This window comes from Quercus suber, unplaced genomic scaffold (assembly GCF_002906115.3).
Source record: "Quercus suber isolate HL8 unplaced genomic scaffold, Cork oak 2.0 scaffold_84, whole genome shotgun sequence".
NCBI classification, from domain to species: domain Eukaryota; kingdom Viridiplantae; phylum Streptophyta; class Magnoliopsida; order Fagales; family Fagaceae; genus Quercus; species Quercus suber.
The window spans coordinates 1,180,128-1,198,959 of record NW_027069549.1 but is presented as its reverse complement, the minus strand read 5'-3'; the positions used below and the strand labels follow the sequence as shown (position 1 = coordinate 1,198,959).

The following is an 18,832-nucleotide window of genomic DNA, read 5'->3' as shown; positions in this document are numbered from 1 at the left end:
CGAAAAAAATGAGGAAAGTAAATGAAGTCTACATAACTGTTCAAATGGTTATTTTAGCCATAATATGATATCAAAGGTTCATAGACTGGGAAAAAGCTCTCAGATCTCCCGGGAGTGACCAAATCAAAGGTGGAAACAATACCAGTAAGTATATATATACCACTGCAAAATCTTGTAAGGTTTAAAAATTATATTATTAATGATGATCAAAGATCTTATTCTCTTGTAAGGTTCATAATTTTTATTTTAAAAATTATATTTATCTTATTGATGATCAAAGATCTTATTCTCTTGTAAGGTTTCTACACTTATGTTATTTAGTCATTTAGAAGCAAGACTTCAAAATTAGACATTGATCCTCACGCTCAAAAGAGGGAAGCGAAATTACGGTTTATTTAGATTGAAGTGATTTGAATTTTAGTTTTTTTCATTTATATATCATAAATGAAGTATGAAAAGCATCTCTCTTTTTATTGATGAAACTCATAGATAGATTTGAGCCTTAATAATAATTAACTAGGTATATATGCTTATTTCAAATTTAGAATATAAATCATTCTAAAAAAAATAATTAGAATATAAATATTTTTATTGAAACAGAATCTTCAAAATCCAAATCTATAAGATGTTAAAATTTATATTAATAACTCTTGTTCATATCCCTTAATGCTTAATTTTACTTTGCAGAAGGGAAAAGAAAGTCCCTTACTTTTAAATACTTAAATCAAATTGAAACCTTGGAAGGAGAGATTTATAATTTTAAATTCCTAACGGTTAGTTTGAATTGAGGGGGAAAGAGGGGCAATAGAATAGTCTCAATAGGTTGTTTGAATTTTCACCTTAATTTGAAAGGAAAAAAACAAAGCATTTTTGTCTAACCACTTTTTCTACACACCCTCCAATAACCTCTATATCCCTTTTATATTTTATTAAAATAGTTTTTTTTATTCTTTTTGTAATTAATTTTTATCTTATTTTATGGTTCTCCCCTAAAATTGTTTCCCTCAAAATTATCTCCACACACTCACTAATCATAATCATGATCACCGTCACATCGGCAACATGAAAGCCATTGTCGTGCTCGTCCCCAATCTCATCTTCTCTATCACCACACTTGCTCTCATCCACTCCACCACCGCACTTATCATTGAGGCCACAAACATAGAGAAATTTTCTCTTGGTGAGGAGAGAATAGAAAAGAGTATTTGGAGCTGCATTTCATCGTTTCACTCTTAAATTTTTGGAGAAAATATTTATTTAAAGAGTCTATTGGAGATACTTTAAGTTAAAATGGAACCTTATCATCATATTCATTATCAATCATGTCTAACTATTTAATTTATATTATTCGGAAAATGCTAATTATTTTATAAAGTCTCACATCTAGCCACCACCCGCCCCTGGGGATTTTTTTTTTTTTTAAATAAAAAGAAAAAAAAAATCCTATTTTGAAGATATTTTTTTTTGGTTTCGCAGCAACTAGAGTAGTTGCATTTGATCTTTTGTTTTTGTTTCCTTATTTTTTAAGTTGTTTCTTTTTCTTCCATATGTTGTATTCAAATTTCAGGATCTAAATAAGACAAGCAAGGGATACGGTGGCTTGCATGTTTGATAATGGAAGAAAGAGAAAGACCATTCTTGCAAAATGGAAGCATCTTGTTAGAGGATCTGATTTCTTCTTGTAATGGTATATATAATCCTATTGGCAATTTCTCAATTGAGGAGATCAGTATAGCTACAAACATGTACAACTTTGATCGGTGTTGATCAGGTTGAACTTTATGGAGAAGATGATAATTATGCCTTTTATGTTTTGTACAGAGGTTGTCTAGATGACCGCCCAATTATTGTTAAGAAGTTTATAGGGTTAGTCGGAGAAGATGAACTTAGGTCTCTTGCTATTCGTGATATGGTCATTGCAACCCAAATGAGCAAGCACAAGAATGTTTTGAAACTGTTAGGCTATTGTTTAGAGTTCCCAGTACCAGTTCTGGTTCTTGAAAATGCAAAAAATGGAGCTCTAAATGATCAAGGAGGTTTTGGGGCTAACGAATATTTACCATGGAAGATTAGGCTACAGGTTGCAAAGGAGCTTGCCAATGCACTTGCATCTCCTCCACCCTGCACTTTCCAGGCCTATCATCCACAGGGATATAAGACCCAACAGTGTTTTTTTGGACCATGACTTTGTTCCTAAATTTAGCAACTTCTCACTTACCATCACAATCCCTCCTGACCAATCTCATGCTATAGATACAGTGAAGGGGGATTTGTGGTATCTTGATCCTACATATAGATATTCACGCTCTGTTACACAAAAAAGTGATGTCTATAGCTTTGGTATATAGATATTCATGCTTTGTTGCACAAAAAAGTGATGTTTATAGCTTCGGTGTGTTTCTACTTGTTCTCTTAGCTGGAGAGAGGCCTATGTATGACACAACTGAAAAATATGAGAGACATCCTGTTCTAAATGATAAATTAACTGAAATTGTGGATCCTAAACTTTCTAGCGAGGGAGGAGAAGATGGAAAAGCACAACAAATTGGATCTTTTCTAAAACTAGCATCGGCATGCAGCCAAAAGACAAGTGAAGCAAGGCCAGATATGATCGATGTAGCAAAAGAACTCACGCGGATTGAGAAATCCTTGTGATATTTCCTTGATATCATCAGAAAATAGTCATGATTCAACATTGACACCAATTTCATAGTGTAAATTTACTTGGATTTTTTCTGCTGTGTATGCTAGTCCTAGGCTGGTTGAAAGGTCTATATTATGGAATAATTTATGTAGTGCAGCAGATTCTCATAATCTTCCTTGGGTTATTGCTGGGGATGTCAATGAGCCTTTTTGTGATAATGACAAGTTTGGTGGGAGAAGTATCAGTGTTAACAGGTCTCTTCTTTTTAAGGAATGCTTAGACAGGTGCAATATGATTGATTTGGGGTTTTCGGGGCCGAGATATACATGGTCGAATCGCAAAGGTGCAAGTGATCTGATTCAAGAGAGGATTGATTGCTTCTTCGTTAACCCAGGGTGGTATAATTTATTTCCTGAGGCTAGAGTCATGCATCTTACTCGTTGCTTCTCTGATCATTGTCCGGTGTTGATGGAGTCCAAGCGTAGACCTACCTTAGCTTTGGAGAGGCCATTTAAGTTTCAGAGCTTCTAGATTTCTGATCCAACCTTCTCATCAGTGGTTTTAAATGCCTGGAAGAATTCAACCCCTTTATCAAAGGTTATCGAAAGGTTTTCAAAAAATACAGACCATTGGAATAAGACTCAATTCGGGAATATTTTTGCAAAAAAGAAGAAGCTTTTGGCTAGGTTGAATGGGGCCCAACAAGCTATTGCAATGTGCCCCTTGGCTTCTCTCATTGAGTTGGAGAAGAAGCTTCAATTTGATCTGGAGTTAGTGCTTGCTCAAGAAGAAGAATTATGGGCTTTAAAGTCAAGATTAAATTGGATGGTTTTTGGAGATCGAAATACATCATTTTACCACATGTCAGCCATAGTGAGAAGAAAAAGAAACAAGATTCAAGTGATCAAGAACAGTGTCGATGAGTGGTTGTTAGATGAAAGAGAGGTTATGGTGCACATTAGGAAAAGCTTTATGGACCTTTACACCACGTCTCACAGCTATGTCTCTTGGGCTGTTTCGAGTCAAACTAAGTGGCAACTCGGTCTGACTGAGGAGGAAAAGAGTAATTTGGACGGTGATGTGATTGATGATGAGATTAAAGTTGCTTTCTAGTCGTTGAAAGCTTACAAAGCCCCGAGGTCGGATTGGTTGCATGCAAGTTTTTTCCAAAGGTATTGGTTAGTGGTGGGAGACTCAGATAAGGCAGAAATTAAAAAGGTGTTTGAGGATAGGAAAGTCCCTGGTTATTTAAACAAGACTCATATAGCCCTCATTCCAAAGATTCAAAGGCTTGAGACTACTGGAAATTATAGACCCATCAGCCTATGTAATATGGTCTACAAAATAATTACTAAGATAATTGTGGCCAGGTTAAGACCTTTTCTGATTAGGATTGTTTCCCCATTTCAATCAGCTTTTGTGCCAGGAAGAAAGGGGACAGATAATGTTATAATTGTTTAGGAGTTGATACACACTATCAGTAGGAAAATGGGGAGTGTAGGGAACATGGCTATTAAAATAGATCTCGAAAAAGCTTACAATAAGTTGGAGTGGAGTTTTATTAGAGATACACTACATCGAGTTAACATTCCGGTAAGACTTATTGACATTATTATGGGTTGCGTCACTTCTGTTAGCACTTCAATTCTTTTTAATGGGAGCTGCCTTGAAGAGTTTAGACTATCAAGGGGTATTAGGCAAGGAGACCCTCTCTCTCCTTACCTTTTTATCCTTTGCATAGATTATCTTAGGCATCTTATTATTGAAAAATGTGAGGCAAAGTGCTAGACTCCAGTTAAGGCATCAAGAGGAGGTCCGACTTTTTCGCACCTTTTCTTTGCAAATGATATTGTACTATTTGCTAAAGCTGATCTGACCAACTGTTCCACTATTCAGGATGTGCTTGATCAATTTTGTGATACCATGGGGCAAACGGTAAGTGAAGCTAAATTGAGGGTTTTTTACGCCCAATGTTGATAGGGATATAAGGAAATCCTTTAGTGACATTCTTGGTATTCAGTCTACCCCCAACTTGGGGAGATACCTTGGAATTCCCAGTAAAAGCCAAGGATCATCCAACCAGGATTTTAACTTTGTTCTAGAGAGGGTTAAATAGAAATTGTCGGGTTGGAAGGAGAATATGCTCTCTCTTGTTGGAAAATCAGTGTTGGTTCAAGCCTTATTATCCACCATACCAAATTATGTGATGTAGTGTACCCATCTCCCAAGCAAAATTCTAGATGGAATTGACCGAGTCAATAGAAATTTCCTTTGGGGATCAATTAAACAAGCTAAGAAAGTGCATTGTGTAGGTTGGGATAAGATAAAGAGACTTAAGGCGTAAGGAGGGTTGGGTTTGCAGTCGACCAGGGGCAGGTGCAATATGATTGATTTGGGGTTTTCGGGGCCGAGATATACATGGTCGAATCGCAGAGGTGTAAGTGATCTAATTCAAGAGAGGATTGATCGCTTCTTCGTTAACCTGGGGTGGTATAATCTGTTTCCTGAGGCTAGATTCATGCATCTTACCCGTTGCTTCTCTGATCATTGTCTGGTGTTGATGGAGTCCAAGCCTAGACCTATCTTAGCTTTGGAGAGGCCATTTAAGTTCCAGAGCTTCTAGGTTTCTGATCCAACCTTCCCATCAGTGGGTTCAAATGCCTGGAAGAATTTAGCCCCTTTATCAAAGGCTATCGAAAGGTTTTCAAAAAATGCGAACCATTGGAATAAGACTCAATTCAGGAATATTTTTGCAAAATAGAAGAAGCTTTTGGCTAGGTTGAATGGGGCCTAACAAGCTATTGCAATATGCCCCTCGACTTCTCTCATTGAGTTGGAGAAGAAGCTTCAATCTGATCTGGAGTTAGTGCTTGCTTAAGAAGAAGAATTATGGGCTTTAAAGTCAGGATTAAATTGGATGGTTTTTGGTGATCGAAATACATCATTTTACCACATGTCAACCATAGTGAGAAGAAAAAGAAACAAGATTCAAGTGATCAAGAACAGTGTCGGTGAATGGCTGTTAGATGAAAGAGTGGTTATGGTGCACATTAGGAAAAGCTTTCTGGAGCTTTACACCACGTCTCATAGCCATGCTCTTAGGTTGTTCCGAGTCAAACTAAGTGGCAACTCAGTCTGACTGAGGAGGAAAAGAGTAGTTTGGACGGTGATGTGACTGATGAGGAGATTAAAGCTGCTTTCTAGTTGTTGAAAGCTTACAAAGCCCCAGGGCCGGATGGGTTGCATGCAGGTTTTTTCCAAAGGTATTGGTTAGTGGTGGGAGACTCAGTTAAGGTAGAAATTAAAAAGGTGTTTGAGGATAGGAAAGTCCCTGGTTATTTAAACAAGACTCATATAGCCCTTATTACAAAGATTCAAGGGCCTGAGACTATTGGAAATTTTAGATGCATCAGCGTATGTAATTCGGTCTACAAAATAATTACTAAGATAATTGTGGCCAGGTTAAGACCTTTTCTAAGTGGGATTGTTTCCCTATTTCAATTAGCTTTTGTGCCAAGAAGAAAGGGGACAGACAATGTTATAATTGTTCAGGAGTTGATACACACTATCAGTAGGAAAAGGGGGAGTGTAAGGAACATGGCTATTAAAATAGATCTCGAAAAAGCTTACAATAAGTTGGAGTGGAGTTTTATTAGAGATACACTACATCGAGCTAACATTCTGGTAAGACTTATTGACCTTATTATAAGTTGCGTCACTTCTATTAGCACCTCAATTCTTTTTAATGGGGGTTGCCTTGAAGAGTTTAGACCATCAAGGGGTATTAGGCAAGGAGCCCTCTCTCTCCTTACCTTTTTTATCCTTTGCATAGATTATCTTAGGCATCTTATTATTGAAAAATGTGAGGCAAAGTGCTAGACTCCAGTTAAGGCATCAAGAGGAGGTCCAGCTTTTTCGCACCTTTTCTTTGCGGATGATATTGTACTATTTGCTAAAGCTGATCTGACCAATTGTTCCACTATTCGGGATGTGCTTGATTAATTTTGTGATACCATGAGGCAAACGGTAAGTGAAGCTAAATTGAGAGTTTTTTACTCGCCCAATGTTGATAAGGATACAAGGGAATCCTTCAATGACATTCTTGGTATTCAGTCTACCCCCAACTTGGGGAGATACCTTAGAATTCCCATCAAAAGCCAAGGATCATCCAACCAGGATTTTAGCTTTGTTCTAGAGAGGGTTAAGTAGAAATTGTCGGGTTGGAAGGCGAATATGCTCTCTCTTGCTGGAAAATTAGTGTTGGATCAAGTCTCATCGTCCACCACACCAAATTATGTGATGCAATGTACCCATCTCCTAAGCAAAATTCTAGATGGAATTAACCGAGTCAATAGAAATTTCCTTTTGGGGATTAATTGAACAAGCTAAGAAAGTTCATTAGGTTGGTTGTGATAAGATAACGAGACCTAAGGCGGAAGGAGGGTTCGGTTTGCAGTCGGCCAGGAGTAGGAACATTGCTTTGTTATCTAAGTTGAATTGAAGATTTCATATGGAGAGCGAATCTCTTTGGGCTAGAGTTTTAAAGAACAAGTATTGCATTCAGCAAAGAGTCCGATCTAGAAGTAGTGACAAATTGCCATGCTCTCAAATTTGGTTTGGTATGAAGAAATGGAAAAATGTTTTTCTTCATGGTATTTGGTGGCTGCCTGGGAGAAATAATAACATCAGCTTTTGGAATGATAAGTGGTTGAATTAGGGACCGGTGAGGCAATTAATTCAAGGACCCCTGCCCTTAGCTAGTGAAGAAGATAAAGTTAAAGATATGGTCACCGCAATGGGATGGAATTGGGCAAGGATTCCTTTTGAGCTTCCTCAGTGCATCAAGAAGGAAATTCAGGCAACCCCTTTTGCCCTGACTGGTACTAGTCAAGATAGATTGATATGGATGGGGTCACGAGATGGAGAATTTGATTTGAAGAGTGCTTATAGACAGGTTGCTGAGTTAGGAATGCCGCACCAATTTCACGATATGTGGGTCTAGACTATGAATATGCTGCCTAGAATACAGTCTTTTCTTTGGAAGTGCTACCATGACAGCATTGGTGTAAAAGACCGCCTGGTGGCTAGGGGGTTGGTTGTGGACTTAACATGCCCTCTATGTCACAGTGATGTCAAAACTATTTCTCATGCTTTAAAGGACTGTCTAGTCAGTATACGAACTTGGAATGATATTGGAATACCTTCTGGTAGCAACACTTTCTTTTCTCAAAATTTACATACATGGTTGGCAGAAAATTGTACTGTTGAGAGACGGTATGCAAGATGTGCAACTCCGTGGAAGGTGTTGTTTCCTTTTGCTATTTGGTTGATTTGGAATAATAGAAATCAGGTGGTTTTTAAAAGTAAGAATTCCAATTTGAACCTGGCTAAAGAAATAATTCAGAGGGCAAGGGAATATTTTTATTGTGCTTATTTTCCAAAGGTGGTAGCAACTCGAATAGTGAAACAAATCAGGCAACACGTGGTTGGGTGAAGCTCAACACTGACAGTTTATCGTTAGGAAACCCCAGTTTAGCAGAAGGTGGGGGAGTTATTCGGGATGAGGAAGGGAATTGGCTTGTGGGTTTTGCAAGAAATATTGGTATCACAACCAGTTTTCAAGCTGAGTTATGGGGGCAACGGGATGGCTTAACCTTATGTGTAGAGCATAATTTTAGTGCTGTTGAAGTAGAGCTGGATGCAAGAGCTGTCTTAGATGTCATTACCTCCCCGGTTTGCTCTAACAGCTTAATCACGTCTTTGGTGAATGATTGTAAGCAGTTGGCTAGCCGTATTCCCCAGCTTAGGTTAAACCACTGCTACTGTGATGCGAATAGGAGTGCTGACAAGTTTGCCAGGATGGGTGCTGTTCAAAAAAGGCCTTTTGCTATTTTCTTAAGTTCGCCTGTGGATGCTGCTGGTATTTTTAGATCAAAGATGTTTGGTGTGACCATGTCTAGGGTCTGTCCTGAGGCTGTGGTTTCAGTTTAGTCGTTTTTAATTTCTTTCTTTACCAAAAAAAAAAAAAAAAATTATATTATTTTGGTTTAAATATGATTTTAGCTATCAACTTTTTGTTTTGACTTAAATATGTTTTTGGTACTCAACTTTTAAGAATGGTTTCATTTTGGTCTTCACAGTATTGCTAATTTCATTTGGGAAAATTAAACGAATATTCTAAAGATATTGATTTAGAAAATATTTCTAGGAACTTTTTATGAGAAAATAAAAAAATAATTTTTCTTTTTTACAGCTTTTAATGTTTCTTATAAAAGTGGTACTGAAACTTTTTTAAAATTGTCTATTAACAAAAACTAGACCCATTTCATTTTAGTGCTCACTAACTCGTATTTCATGACATAAGCACATAACCAACTGAATGCTTATATATGCTAGTTAATTACAACTGAAATTGAAAAGTCAACTGTTGTCGAATTTACTTGTTTTTTTTTTTTTTTTTTTTTTAGGGTTAGAAAAAAGCCACATATTGCTTCCTAAAAAAAAGAAAAGAAAAAAAAAGAACAGAAAATAAAACCCACTTCCCTTTTATTTTTCTTATACCCAAATGAATAGTCAAGTTGTGATTGGAACTCTTGGCAATTTCTTTATAAATCCAAGATTCACTTAACAAATACTAGATGTGAGACTCAGCATACATCTACACAATACATATTCACACAAATCCAATTTGAGGTATTACATATTTAGTTATTACTTGGTACTTCTCTTTTTTGTTGAGGTAAAATGGACACAAACTAAAATAAGTACAAACAAATTCACATGAAAAACAATAACAAATATTCATATCATCAAGTTGTGAAAATTTTTCTTCCTTTTAATTTTTGGGTAAAATATTATTTTGCTCTCTACATTTTAGGGTTATAATCTATTTGGTTCCTACATTTTCAAAACAATTAATTTGGTCATTATTATTTTTAATTTACAGTCAATTTAGCCTCTACTATCAACTTACTAATTGAAAATACATATGTGGCAGGTTTGCAACTAATGACATGAACCCACTTACTAATACCCAGAGACCTTGAAGAACAACTGAAGCACAAAATATAAAATGAATTTCTGAAATGTTAAAGGAATTATAAGAGAATCAAAAGATAAAAGGGAAAAAAAAATTGGTAAAGAAAAGAAAATATTTTTGAAAGCTGATGTGGCTTATTTTGCCATCTAAAAGCATTGATTTGGCCACTACAATTTACACACATCAGCATCTCATTTAATATTTTAATATTAGTTATGCAAATTGTTTGTCATGAATGTCTTTTTTATCAAATTAGTTGTAGAAATCAAATTGATTATAAGTTAAAAATAATATAAACTAAATTGACTGAACTCAAAATCTAGTGACCAAATTAATTATAACGTAGAGACCAAAATAATATTTTCGCCTTAATTTTTTTTATCATTCATATTACCCCTTTTGAATAAAGATGTGAAGTATTTCACAAATTTATCAACTTAATAATTATAAAAAGAAAATTAACAAAAGTATAGATTTGAAAAATATTTAAAAAATTTTGTTTTGGCAAAAAAAAAAAAAAAAAAAAACTTATATTTTTGATAAATTTTTTTTATAAAATATATGAGAACCTCCTCCCCTCACCCAGTCTTTTGTGTGTTAGGTGGGAACTAAGCTATGATGATGAAGATGCCGTCTGTTGTTGTGTGCGCGTTTCAGAGTGTGATTGTGAAGAAGAAGAGTCCGTTTCATCAAATGCGAACCCTAACCCTAAAAGTAACACCAATACGACCTCGTTTTGCGGAGCACCTCAGCCTCCGAACACTCTCGTCGTCTTCTTCCTTAGATTATTCCGACCAGTCTCGCGGTGGCCTCCCTCGCTTCTTCTCCGAACTTCTTCCTCCTTCCAAGGCACCTCTCTCTCTCTCTCTATATATATATATATGTATATATATAGATAGTAAGTTAGATTGTTTACCTAAAAATTTGTTTACAATGTGCGCAGCTTTTGTGTTTCTGCTGTGAAATAGTTTTTATGTTGTTAAACGTTCATATTATGGTGATAATTTTGTGATCATTAATGGGAAATGTACTGGGTGAAGATTAAAAGTAAGTAATAGAAGTAATTAAGCTTAGACATTTAGGTATGAGAAAAAAGTTGTTTTGTGTGTGTGTGTGTGTTTTCTAATGGTTTTGGTCATTTACAGAGTAGGGCCGTTAGTGCACGGGTGAGGACGAGTGAGTTGATTCAAGTTAAAACAGTGGAGGAAGACTTAAAATAACAATAGTAGTAAAACAAGACATTTCAATTAAGTCGGGTTGGATTTTTGGATTTATAGTTGATATCAAAATTTTGGGACTAAGGTTTGATTGTTGTTGTTCTTGTTGTTGAGGAATGGGGTGACATGGAAGTCGGGTTGGATTTTTGGTTCGGTATTGATGGAAATGCATGACTGATCTTGACTAGTCTATTGAGAGTCTATAGCCAACGTCAAAATTTGGGGACTAAGTTTTGGTTGGTGTTGTTGTTTAGGAGTGGGGTTGTCATGGAAAGTGGGTTGGATTTTTTGGTTTGGTGATGTTTCTTCGTTGGGATTTTGTAGACATGCTAAATTGGTCAAGGCAAGAATGTTTTGTGTTTGGCTCTCGTCAATTTTTGGCTGGTTGAGTTGATATTAGTCACTGCTGTTGTTATTGTTGTTATCATTACTATTTTATTTATAAAGTTTGTTGGCATTCCTTTAACTTAGCATTGCCAATTTGGCATAATATATGGGGGTTTTCTATAAGATGGCCTCTTTATGCTCTTCTGAAATGTAGTTTGGCACTTCTAGAAATTTTAGCTTAGAGTTACATGATTGAAGAATGAGGATTGACAGAATTCATATTGTTTTGCCTAATAATGCAGGGTGGTATTGTTCGTGTACAAGGAGATGAGTTCTGGCATATGACTAAGGTTTTGAGGTTGAGCACAAATGATAGGTATTCTTAACTGTCATCATTTATGAGTTACGAGTTTTACCTTGCCGGACATTAACCTTGTCTTTATTTTATATTTTTGTATACTCATATTAGTCATATATAGGACTAGGAAGTGTTAGCGATAACATAGTGATAATTGTGAAAGCAAAAGGCAGACGTAACCAATCTATAAGCTAGAACACAAACAACTGCACAGTTTATGAACAATTATTCAGAACTCTGTAACTTGAACCAATCTAAAAATGCAGTCTTCATTTTTCAGTCTTTCATTAATACAGATTTAACCAACCTCTTTGAATCTCTAAGCCTCATTAGGGGAGTGACCTCATGAGAAGCTTAGTTGCCAAATTATCTGGACCTAAATGGTGGAGTGATTGAGGTGTTTGTATTTGAGATGTTTACATTTGATTTCAATTAATATTCAAAGGTACGCATGCCTTTAGCCTGATCTATTTTTTCTCCTTGTAATGATTTTTGGCCATCGTTCCAATGTTCCCTTTGTTTTCTTGATTTTTTATTGTTTAATTTCTTAAGAATGTATCATGATGTATAAGAGTATATTATAAGGAAGTTATTTTATGAAAGCTCCTAGTTTTCTCATAATGATAAGCTTTTAGACTAAGAAGTGCTAGAGGTTGATAATTGACTTTCCCCCACAAAATTAAAACAATTCCTGTGTGTGTGTGGATTGGATCCTTGGGCTGACTATTTCGTATGCTAACATCTCTTACTTCATTGCTTAACATGGCATTTGGTTTGGGATATCTTTTAATATTTCTTAAAATTTTAAGAGGATTCCCATGTTTGGTTGTAAATAGCCCAAGGAAATCTAGTTGCCTACAAGCACCCAATTTTTCCACCAAATCTCACATTTGTGGAAATTAGATTCCCTTAAAAATAGATACCAAGGCATGGCAAAATTCTGTTTTTTTCTTCTTTTTTTATAAATGATAATATTATCCTCATTTAACTTAAAGAATCTTACCTTAAATTAGATACTGCAATGATTAAGAAAGTGATGTTATGTTAATGCATTGCAGTTGGTGTTGGAAATAATTTGTGCTATGTCATAGCTTTATTATTATTGTTTCTTTTTTGTTGCAAAGCTAATCAATGCAAGCTGTTCATTCTACAGCTTAACTTTATTTTGCTTAATTATAGTTCATGTGATACTCAGGTGTTTTTATTATTATTATTATTATTATTTTTTTTAAAGTGTTTTGAGATTATATTATTACTTACCAAAAAAAGGTTTTTGAAATAACATTATTGGTTTTTTCAAGAAAAATTAGAACATATAAGATATTTCAAGTTTAAAAACCAAATAAAAAAGAGAGGTAATTCTTTACAATTCCTAAGAAAAAGTGTAACAAAAAAAAAAAAAAAAAAAACTCATATTCAAAGAAATGTTGACAAACCAAACTTGGGCATAATTACATAAAAAAAAAAAAAAAAAAACTCATATTCAAAGAAATGTTGACAAACCAAACTTGGGCATAATTACATTCTTGGACATTTAAAAACCCAGGATTTTGAATGCTAGAGAATATATCGGATCCCCCGGACCAAACCACATAAGAGTTATTTGGTTTCTCTATCAATCAGTTATCAGCCTAGTATTATCAATTTTATTCTTGTATGTCACCCAGATTTGACCTGGTCAAGTAACAAGAGGTTTGCCTCCCCTCAGAGGGGTCCTATCCTATTTATTTATAAGTTTCATGTTTTCAATCTTGCCCTTTGAATTTTAGGCCTAAACATCTTTTCTAATTAGATTTTTGTGAAGTTTATCCTATGCTAGAGTCTAAAGCTTTTGGATTTGTTAGAAGAAAAGCTTGCTTTCACATTTAAAAATAGTCATATATTTCTTTTTAGCCTGTATGATGTTGAGAAACTGAAATTAAAGTTTAAAACTTGCACTTTAAGTTAGTTTTGGTCTTTCTAGAAATAGTAAATTTTGGCCATATGAATAAATTGCAAAGGAACTTGGTTTTTTTTTTTTTTTTTTTTGTTGAGAACTTTATTATGGCAGATATTATAAAGTAGCTTTTGTTAGATGAAAAAAATTTATGGTTGTCCAAATTATGACATGCAAGGATAGAGCTTTTTAATGGGAAGGGAGGTTTGTTAGAAGGGTGCATTCAGAGGATTGACCGTACTGGACTGGATTTTGTGGCCCTGGAAGATCCGAAGTTAGTTCTTCCTCAGAGCACGTATTGGCATGTATTTGCAGCTTTTGGTAAGTTTTGTGGTATTTAGTAGTGTCAGTTCATAAAATTGAATGCACAGTTTCAAGGCTTCGGGTTTGTCATCACATTTTTTAACCTGCTTCTGTTTAGGTACTCTAAAGGGTGGTCGAGCTGACTGGCTTGTAGAGAAATGCACGGTATATCCTATTGCATATTAAAAATATTCTCCTGTTAGAAACTTCCATTTTTTCATGTTTAATTTTGTCACTTTTTAACTGTGTTAGGAACTGGGGGCTAGTAGTGTAACACCTCTATTGACGGAACGTTCGCCTTCAATTTCGGAGAATAGGTTGGACAGATTGCAACGTGTTGTTTTAGCAGCAACTAAACAATGTAAATAATTGGTTCTTGCTAGTTTTCCAATGTAAACTTACGGTGAATTTGAATTAACTTTTCCTGTTAATTTTGCTTTTGGCAAATGATATTAAAAGCAGTTTGAATGGTTCATAACTGAAGGGTTTCCTACACTATAATTTTTCCTTTTATTTATACCTCCTTTTACCCGTGATAGGTCAACGGCTGCATGAATTAATTCTAAATCCTCCAATGAAAATTGATGGCATTCTGCCACAAGTGAGTTCTCCACCTCGTGCCTTTAAAGGTTGGGTAAATTATTATGGCTGTAAAACATTAAAAAGAACTTTAAGGGAGGCATGGTAACTGCAACTTTTGTATAACTTACTTTAGCAGCAAATCAACTTAAAATACTCTTACATGTAAATCAAATATTTAGATGGTATTCTTTATTGTTTTCTTGCAAATTTTGTTAAATTTTATGAATTGTAGACATTGTAGCTCCTTTCCCACTATTAGTCACTTGATGTGTGGTTCCCATTAATGTATAAACCATGAAGGACTCCTTTAGATGTTTTAACAATTTTTTTTTCTTTGCTCCCTTGTTTGTAACTTGGACATTTGTATTGTGTCCTACAGATTGCTCAGTCAAAGCTATCTTTTGTTGCTGTAGCAGAGGCTAGTCCTCTTGTTAGTGTATTGACTTCATCAAAAAGCGATTCTGGTGGACTGATTATAGTTGGACCAGAAGGGGGTTAGTATGCATCATAATTTAACCTTGTCTCTTATCGTGTACTTTTCTGACATTGCCACTCATGAATAGGCCTGTGTTTGAATCGGAAATTAATTTAATTGATATTTATGCCGATTTTTTAAAATCTATATAAGTTATATAATCAGCTGTGCTTGAATCTAAGAGACAGTTTAAAAGTTCAATTTCATGTGGATCACAGACATACAGAGTCTCATATATAGTAACGGTTATCATGCAAGGTTTTCTTTCTAGTATACCTGTTGCTGTTATTATTCTGCAACTTTCACGAATTTGTTAGTTCTTATGACATATGATTTACTATTTATTGATTGCCTGGTCAAGTTGTTTTCCAGTTGTATCAAGTTGTAAAAGGAACATTCTTTTAGTTCCGACTTTTGACATGATTACATAAGATATGCTTGTCAGTTTATTCTTTAAGATTTTATGGAGATTGCTGAGTTATTCTTACAGAGTATTGTTGCCAAGAGCCTTGTTGCTCAATTAACATCTCCTGATGATTTAAATAGAGATGTCCAGAGATCAAATCCCCCCTCACCCATTATAACTATCGAATTCAAACTGAGTTATTGATAATATACCAAATTCCAAGTGATTCATTGGAGGTATTAACAATCTTGGCAAATTAGTGATATAATTGATTGTGTGATTGAAGCAGCTCTTTTAGTTTGTTTCTTTTTTGGAACAATCATACCTTATTAATTTTAATCATTGTTTGCCATTTTGAGACTTATTCTTACATAAGAAGAAAGCTACTAATATTGGACCAAGAAAAAAGACCCAAGGATAACACAATAAGTTGGGAACTACAACTTGTGAAGCAGATGTCACTAGTTCAAATCTCCCTGGATGTCTCCCTCCTTGGAGCCAAAATGTACTGCACCAAGAAATGATAAAAAGAAAATAAAAGCTCAGGGTTGTGGTTTGAGTTAAATTGATTTGTCAACTTCTGGTTTAATAGTTCAACTTTACCTATTTGAGGTTTAATTATATTTGCTTATGTTCATGAATTTAATCTATTCAGATTGTAATGAGGTTGCTTTTTTGTTTTTTGGGTTTACTTATCAAAACGTGTGATTTATACATGCATATCTTTTTAATAATTATTGAGATTTATTAAGTACTTCAAACTTTGGTGGACAAAGGGTAACTTTTTAAACCGTTCGTTGGTGGATCAATTTTACTCAAACCGCAGGTCACGTCTGGTTATCCCTAAAAGATTTTAATGTTGCTTTGTTTTTATGCATAGAGCAGTTCAGTTATCCAACATCTGTGCTCCCAACTCCTTTAACAAAGTTCTTGCAAATGCCAATCTAATAGATCAACTAAAAGATAGATTTGAAATCTCTATTATTATTATTATTATTTTGAATTTGAGGGACAAGTAGGTTTATCCTTCTAGGTTAGTATAATCTTCTCTCACCAGTAAAGAAACTACTCTGATGCAGCCAGCAAAGAGCTCAAGAACAAACAACTGAACAAGATACCAAGATATTTTAAAATTGTGGTCTAGTTTTGATGTGGGGCTTTTTTTGTCACCTTTTATAGGCTACCATATTTATTATTGAGTCTTAGTATTAATGATTAAGTTTCGGTTGGTTCATTTGTAATTAAGCTTTTCTAAAATGGGGTAAATTTTATAGATTTCAGATCTCCTGGAAACGACTGTAAAGAGCTGTATCATAGGCCCATGAGTCATATTTTATATAGACATTCATTTTCTATTTTTTAAGTAGTTTTCTACTTGGTTTAAAAGTATCTTCATTTCTTTTCTTTGTTATAGGAGTTAATCTTTCCAGAAAAGGTTATTATTTAGAACTCTTTAGTTTTGGGGGAAAAAGGATTGATAATGGCCTATATAATGAGCTTTATGTTATCAACAAATTCATAGCTTTGAGGGTTTGATGGCCTTCTTCCTAATTATGATTTCTTAGGGTTCTTGGTTGTGATTGCCTAGGTTTTTTTCATTCTTTGTTTCTCATTCAATTTATTGTTGTCTTTTGGAATGATTAGTTCCAATTAATGTGTTTGTTCACATCAATCTTTTAATGCTTCAGACTTCACCGAGAAAGAGTTGAATACGATGGTGGAAGCAGGAGCTACGACTGTTGGTCTGGGACCACTTCGCTTGAGAGTCGAAACTGCTACAATGGCACTTTTAGCAACTGTAATTTTATGGTCCGACTCTCAGCAAACATCTGGTTCCTAACTCTTGTAGGTGGGACAAATATTTTCCTCTTCCCTTGGAGAATGTTCCGTGCCACACAACTTACTACGTGTCTATGATTTGTGACATCCTTGGGATAAAGCTCATGTGGACTGGTAGATCGTATATTTTTCATTCTGCATAGGGAAATATGAATGGGTGCATCAAACTAGAACCACAAAAGGTTTGTGAATAGAAGGGAGGAAAGAGTTGGGATAATTTGAAACAAATTCATGTAACATGTACTTCTGGTCAATTGCAATGGAATATTGCTTCTCTCCTTTGTTTTCAATATCTATCTTGTTTATTTTATTGGTTTTAGATCAGTGCTTGTTGGCAGTATGTGGAGAAATAACGTGTAGTCAAGTTTTGGATATGAATTGGATATCAAAAGTTATCTTGACATTGTTTTTCTCAACGAGATCTTCACGTGTTGAGAAATTGTATTTTTTTATTTCGTTGGTGAAGTTGTGTTCAATAGCGTGATAAAGTCTTTCTTCTAATTTGAAAGTTGAGAGTGAAAGAAAGAAATAAAGAAACAAAAATGAGGACTAGTGTAGCCTTTATCCTATAGAGTTCAGACTTGAGCTTAACAGTAACCTGACCATCTAAAATGGTTAAGTTCTGACCTAACCCGCCTATAGCCTACTCAAGACCAGTCATTTACTATTAAATGAGTATTTTTGAAACTGAAGTTGTACCTCAATTGAATTTTTGGTAAGAGAACATGACAGGAACCATGCTTTCTTTGCATTACTTGTCTATATAGAATTGTAGGATTATCAAGAACAGGGTTTTAGCAATAAGTTTCTTAAATTTACTATTATATGCTCTTTTCAATAAATTATTATATATAAATCATACTTATCTTTCAACCAAGCAATCTCAACAAAGCTTACATAAATTAAAACACCCAAATTTGGATGGGACTAAATCTTTTAATCCTGAATTTTAGACTTTAGACACAAGATTATTAGTGTCCAAATTATTCAAAACAATTGGTAAACAATAATTAGTTGCTTGCACATGAATGAAAATTTGGAGGTTTCGGTAAAGTTGGGATGTAGCAAGGTCAAGCCCTTTCCTTAATATGATAATATAATATATACTGAATTCAATTGAATTTGGACTTTGGCTTGGAGTTACATTGAAACACCATTTTTTAGAGATGAAACAACAACAATAGATACATTTGAAAATTTTGAAAAAATTTTCGTTAGTACAATTAGTCATTTGTTCATATGGTACTACACTACTACGTATTTGATTAGTGTCATCTTTAAGTACAGTCCAAAATTTTCAAATATAAATTAATTTATTCAATAACAAATAATGTTGAACCTTTGACAATGGTGACGGGTTGAAGTTGGAATTCTCTCTTAGTAGGCTTTGGCGGCTGGGTCTCCTCTTTTCTTATCAGAATTTTATTTCGCTACTGACCAGCTTGTGAGAACTACTTGTGTTTCAAGCACCATCATGGTCAATGTTTCTTATCTCAGTTTGCAACAAAACTTTTGACCCATATTCTTGTTTTTCCACCATGTGTAGCAAGTCTTTTACAATATGTGGAATCTACAAGCTAGTTAAGCCTAGGCTCTTATTGTAAGTTCCATATATGCCCCCATATATTGTGAGAGGCTCGTTGCATACAACCTAAAACCTAAGATTTTTTTTTGGTCTCTTTTTGCTTAAGCTGCCTTATTATTTC

At 34.7% G+C, this 18,832-nt stretch overlaps 3 protein-coding genes across 5 annotated transcripts; all 3 read left to right on the top strand.

The window, feature by feature from the left end:
• LOC112010286 (serine/threonine-protein kinase ZRK1-like) lies at positions 1-2,688 on the top strand. The gene is given in 5 exon segments (XM_065774012.1): positions 1-144; positions 1,568-1,766; positions 1,801-2,110; positions 2,112-2,343; positions 2,396-2,688. Coding segments are annotated over 4 exon segments (954 nt in total). The 5' UTR covers positions 1-144; positions 1,568-1,614; the 3' UTR covers positions 2,656-2,688.
• A 4,751-nt stretch (positions 2,689-7,439) lies between these two features.
• Positions 7,440-8,635, top strand: LOC112010297 (uncharacterized). The gene is made up of 3 exons (XM_024042640.1): positions 7,440-7,598; positions 7,689-7,918; positions 8,038-8,635. The coding sequence occupies exons 1-3, from the start codon at positions 7,440-7,442 to the stop codon at positions 8,633-8,635; spliced, it is 987 nt and encodes a 328-aa protein (XP_023898408.1).
• Positions 8,636-10,249: 1,614 nt separating this feature from the next.
• Positions 10,250-17,416, top strand: LOC112010123 (uncharacterized). Of its 3 annotated transcripts, none has more exons than XM_024042466.2 (8): positions 10,251-10,532; positions 11,530-11,603; positions 13,700-13,842; positions 13,943-13,989; positions 14,077-14,185; positions 14,364-14,425; positions 14,786-14,900; positions 16,976-17,416. In XM_024042466.2, exons 1-8 carry the CDS (start codon positions 10,299-10,301, stop codon positions 17,125-17,127), a joined length of 936 nt encoding a protein of 311 aa, XP_023898234.1. In that variant the 5' UTR covers positions 10,251-10,298; the 3' UTR covers positions 17,128-17,416. The 3 variants fall into 3 exon arrangements, with proteins under 3 accessions (XP_023898241.1, XP_023898234.1, XP_023898249.1); XM_024042481.2 differs by having other exon boundaries at positions 10,493-10,532; positions 13,705-13,842; XM_024042473.2 differs by lacking the exons at positions 14,077-14,185; positions 14,364-14,425 and having other exon boundaries at positions 10,250-10,532.
• The last annotated feature ends 1,416 nt before the right edge of the window (positions 17,417-18,832 follow it).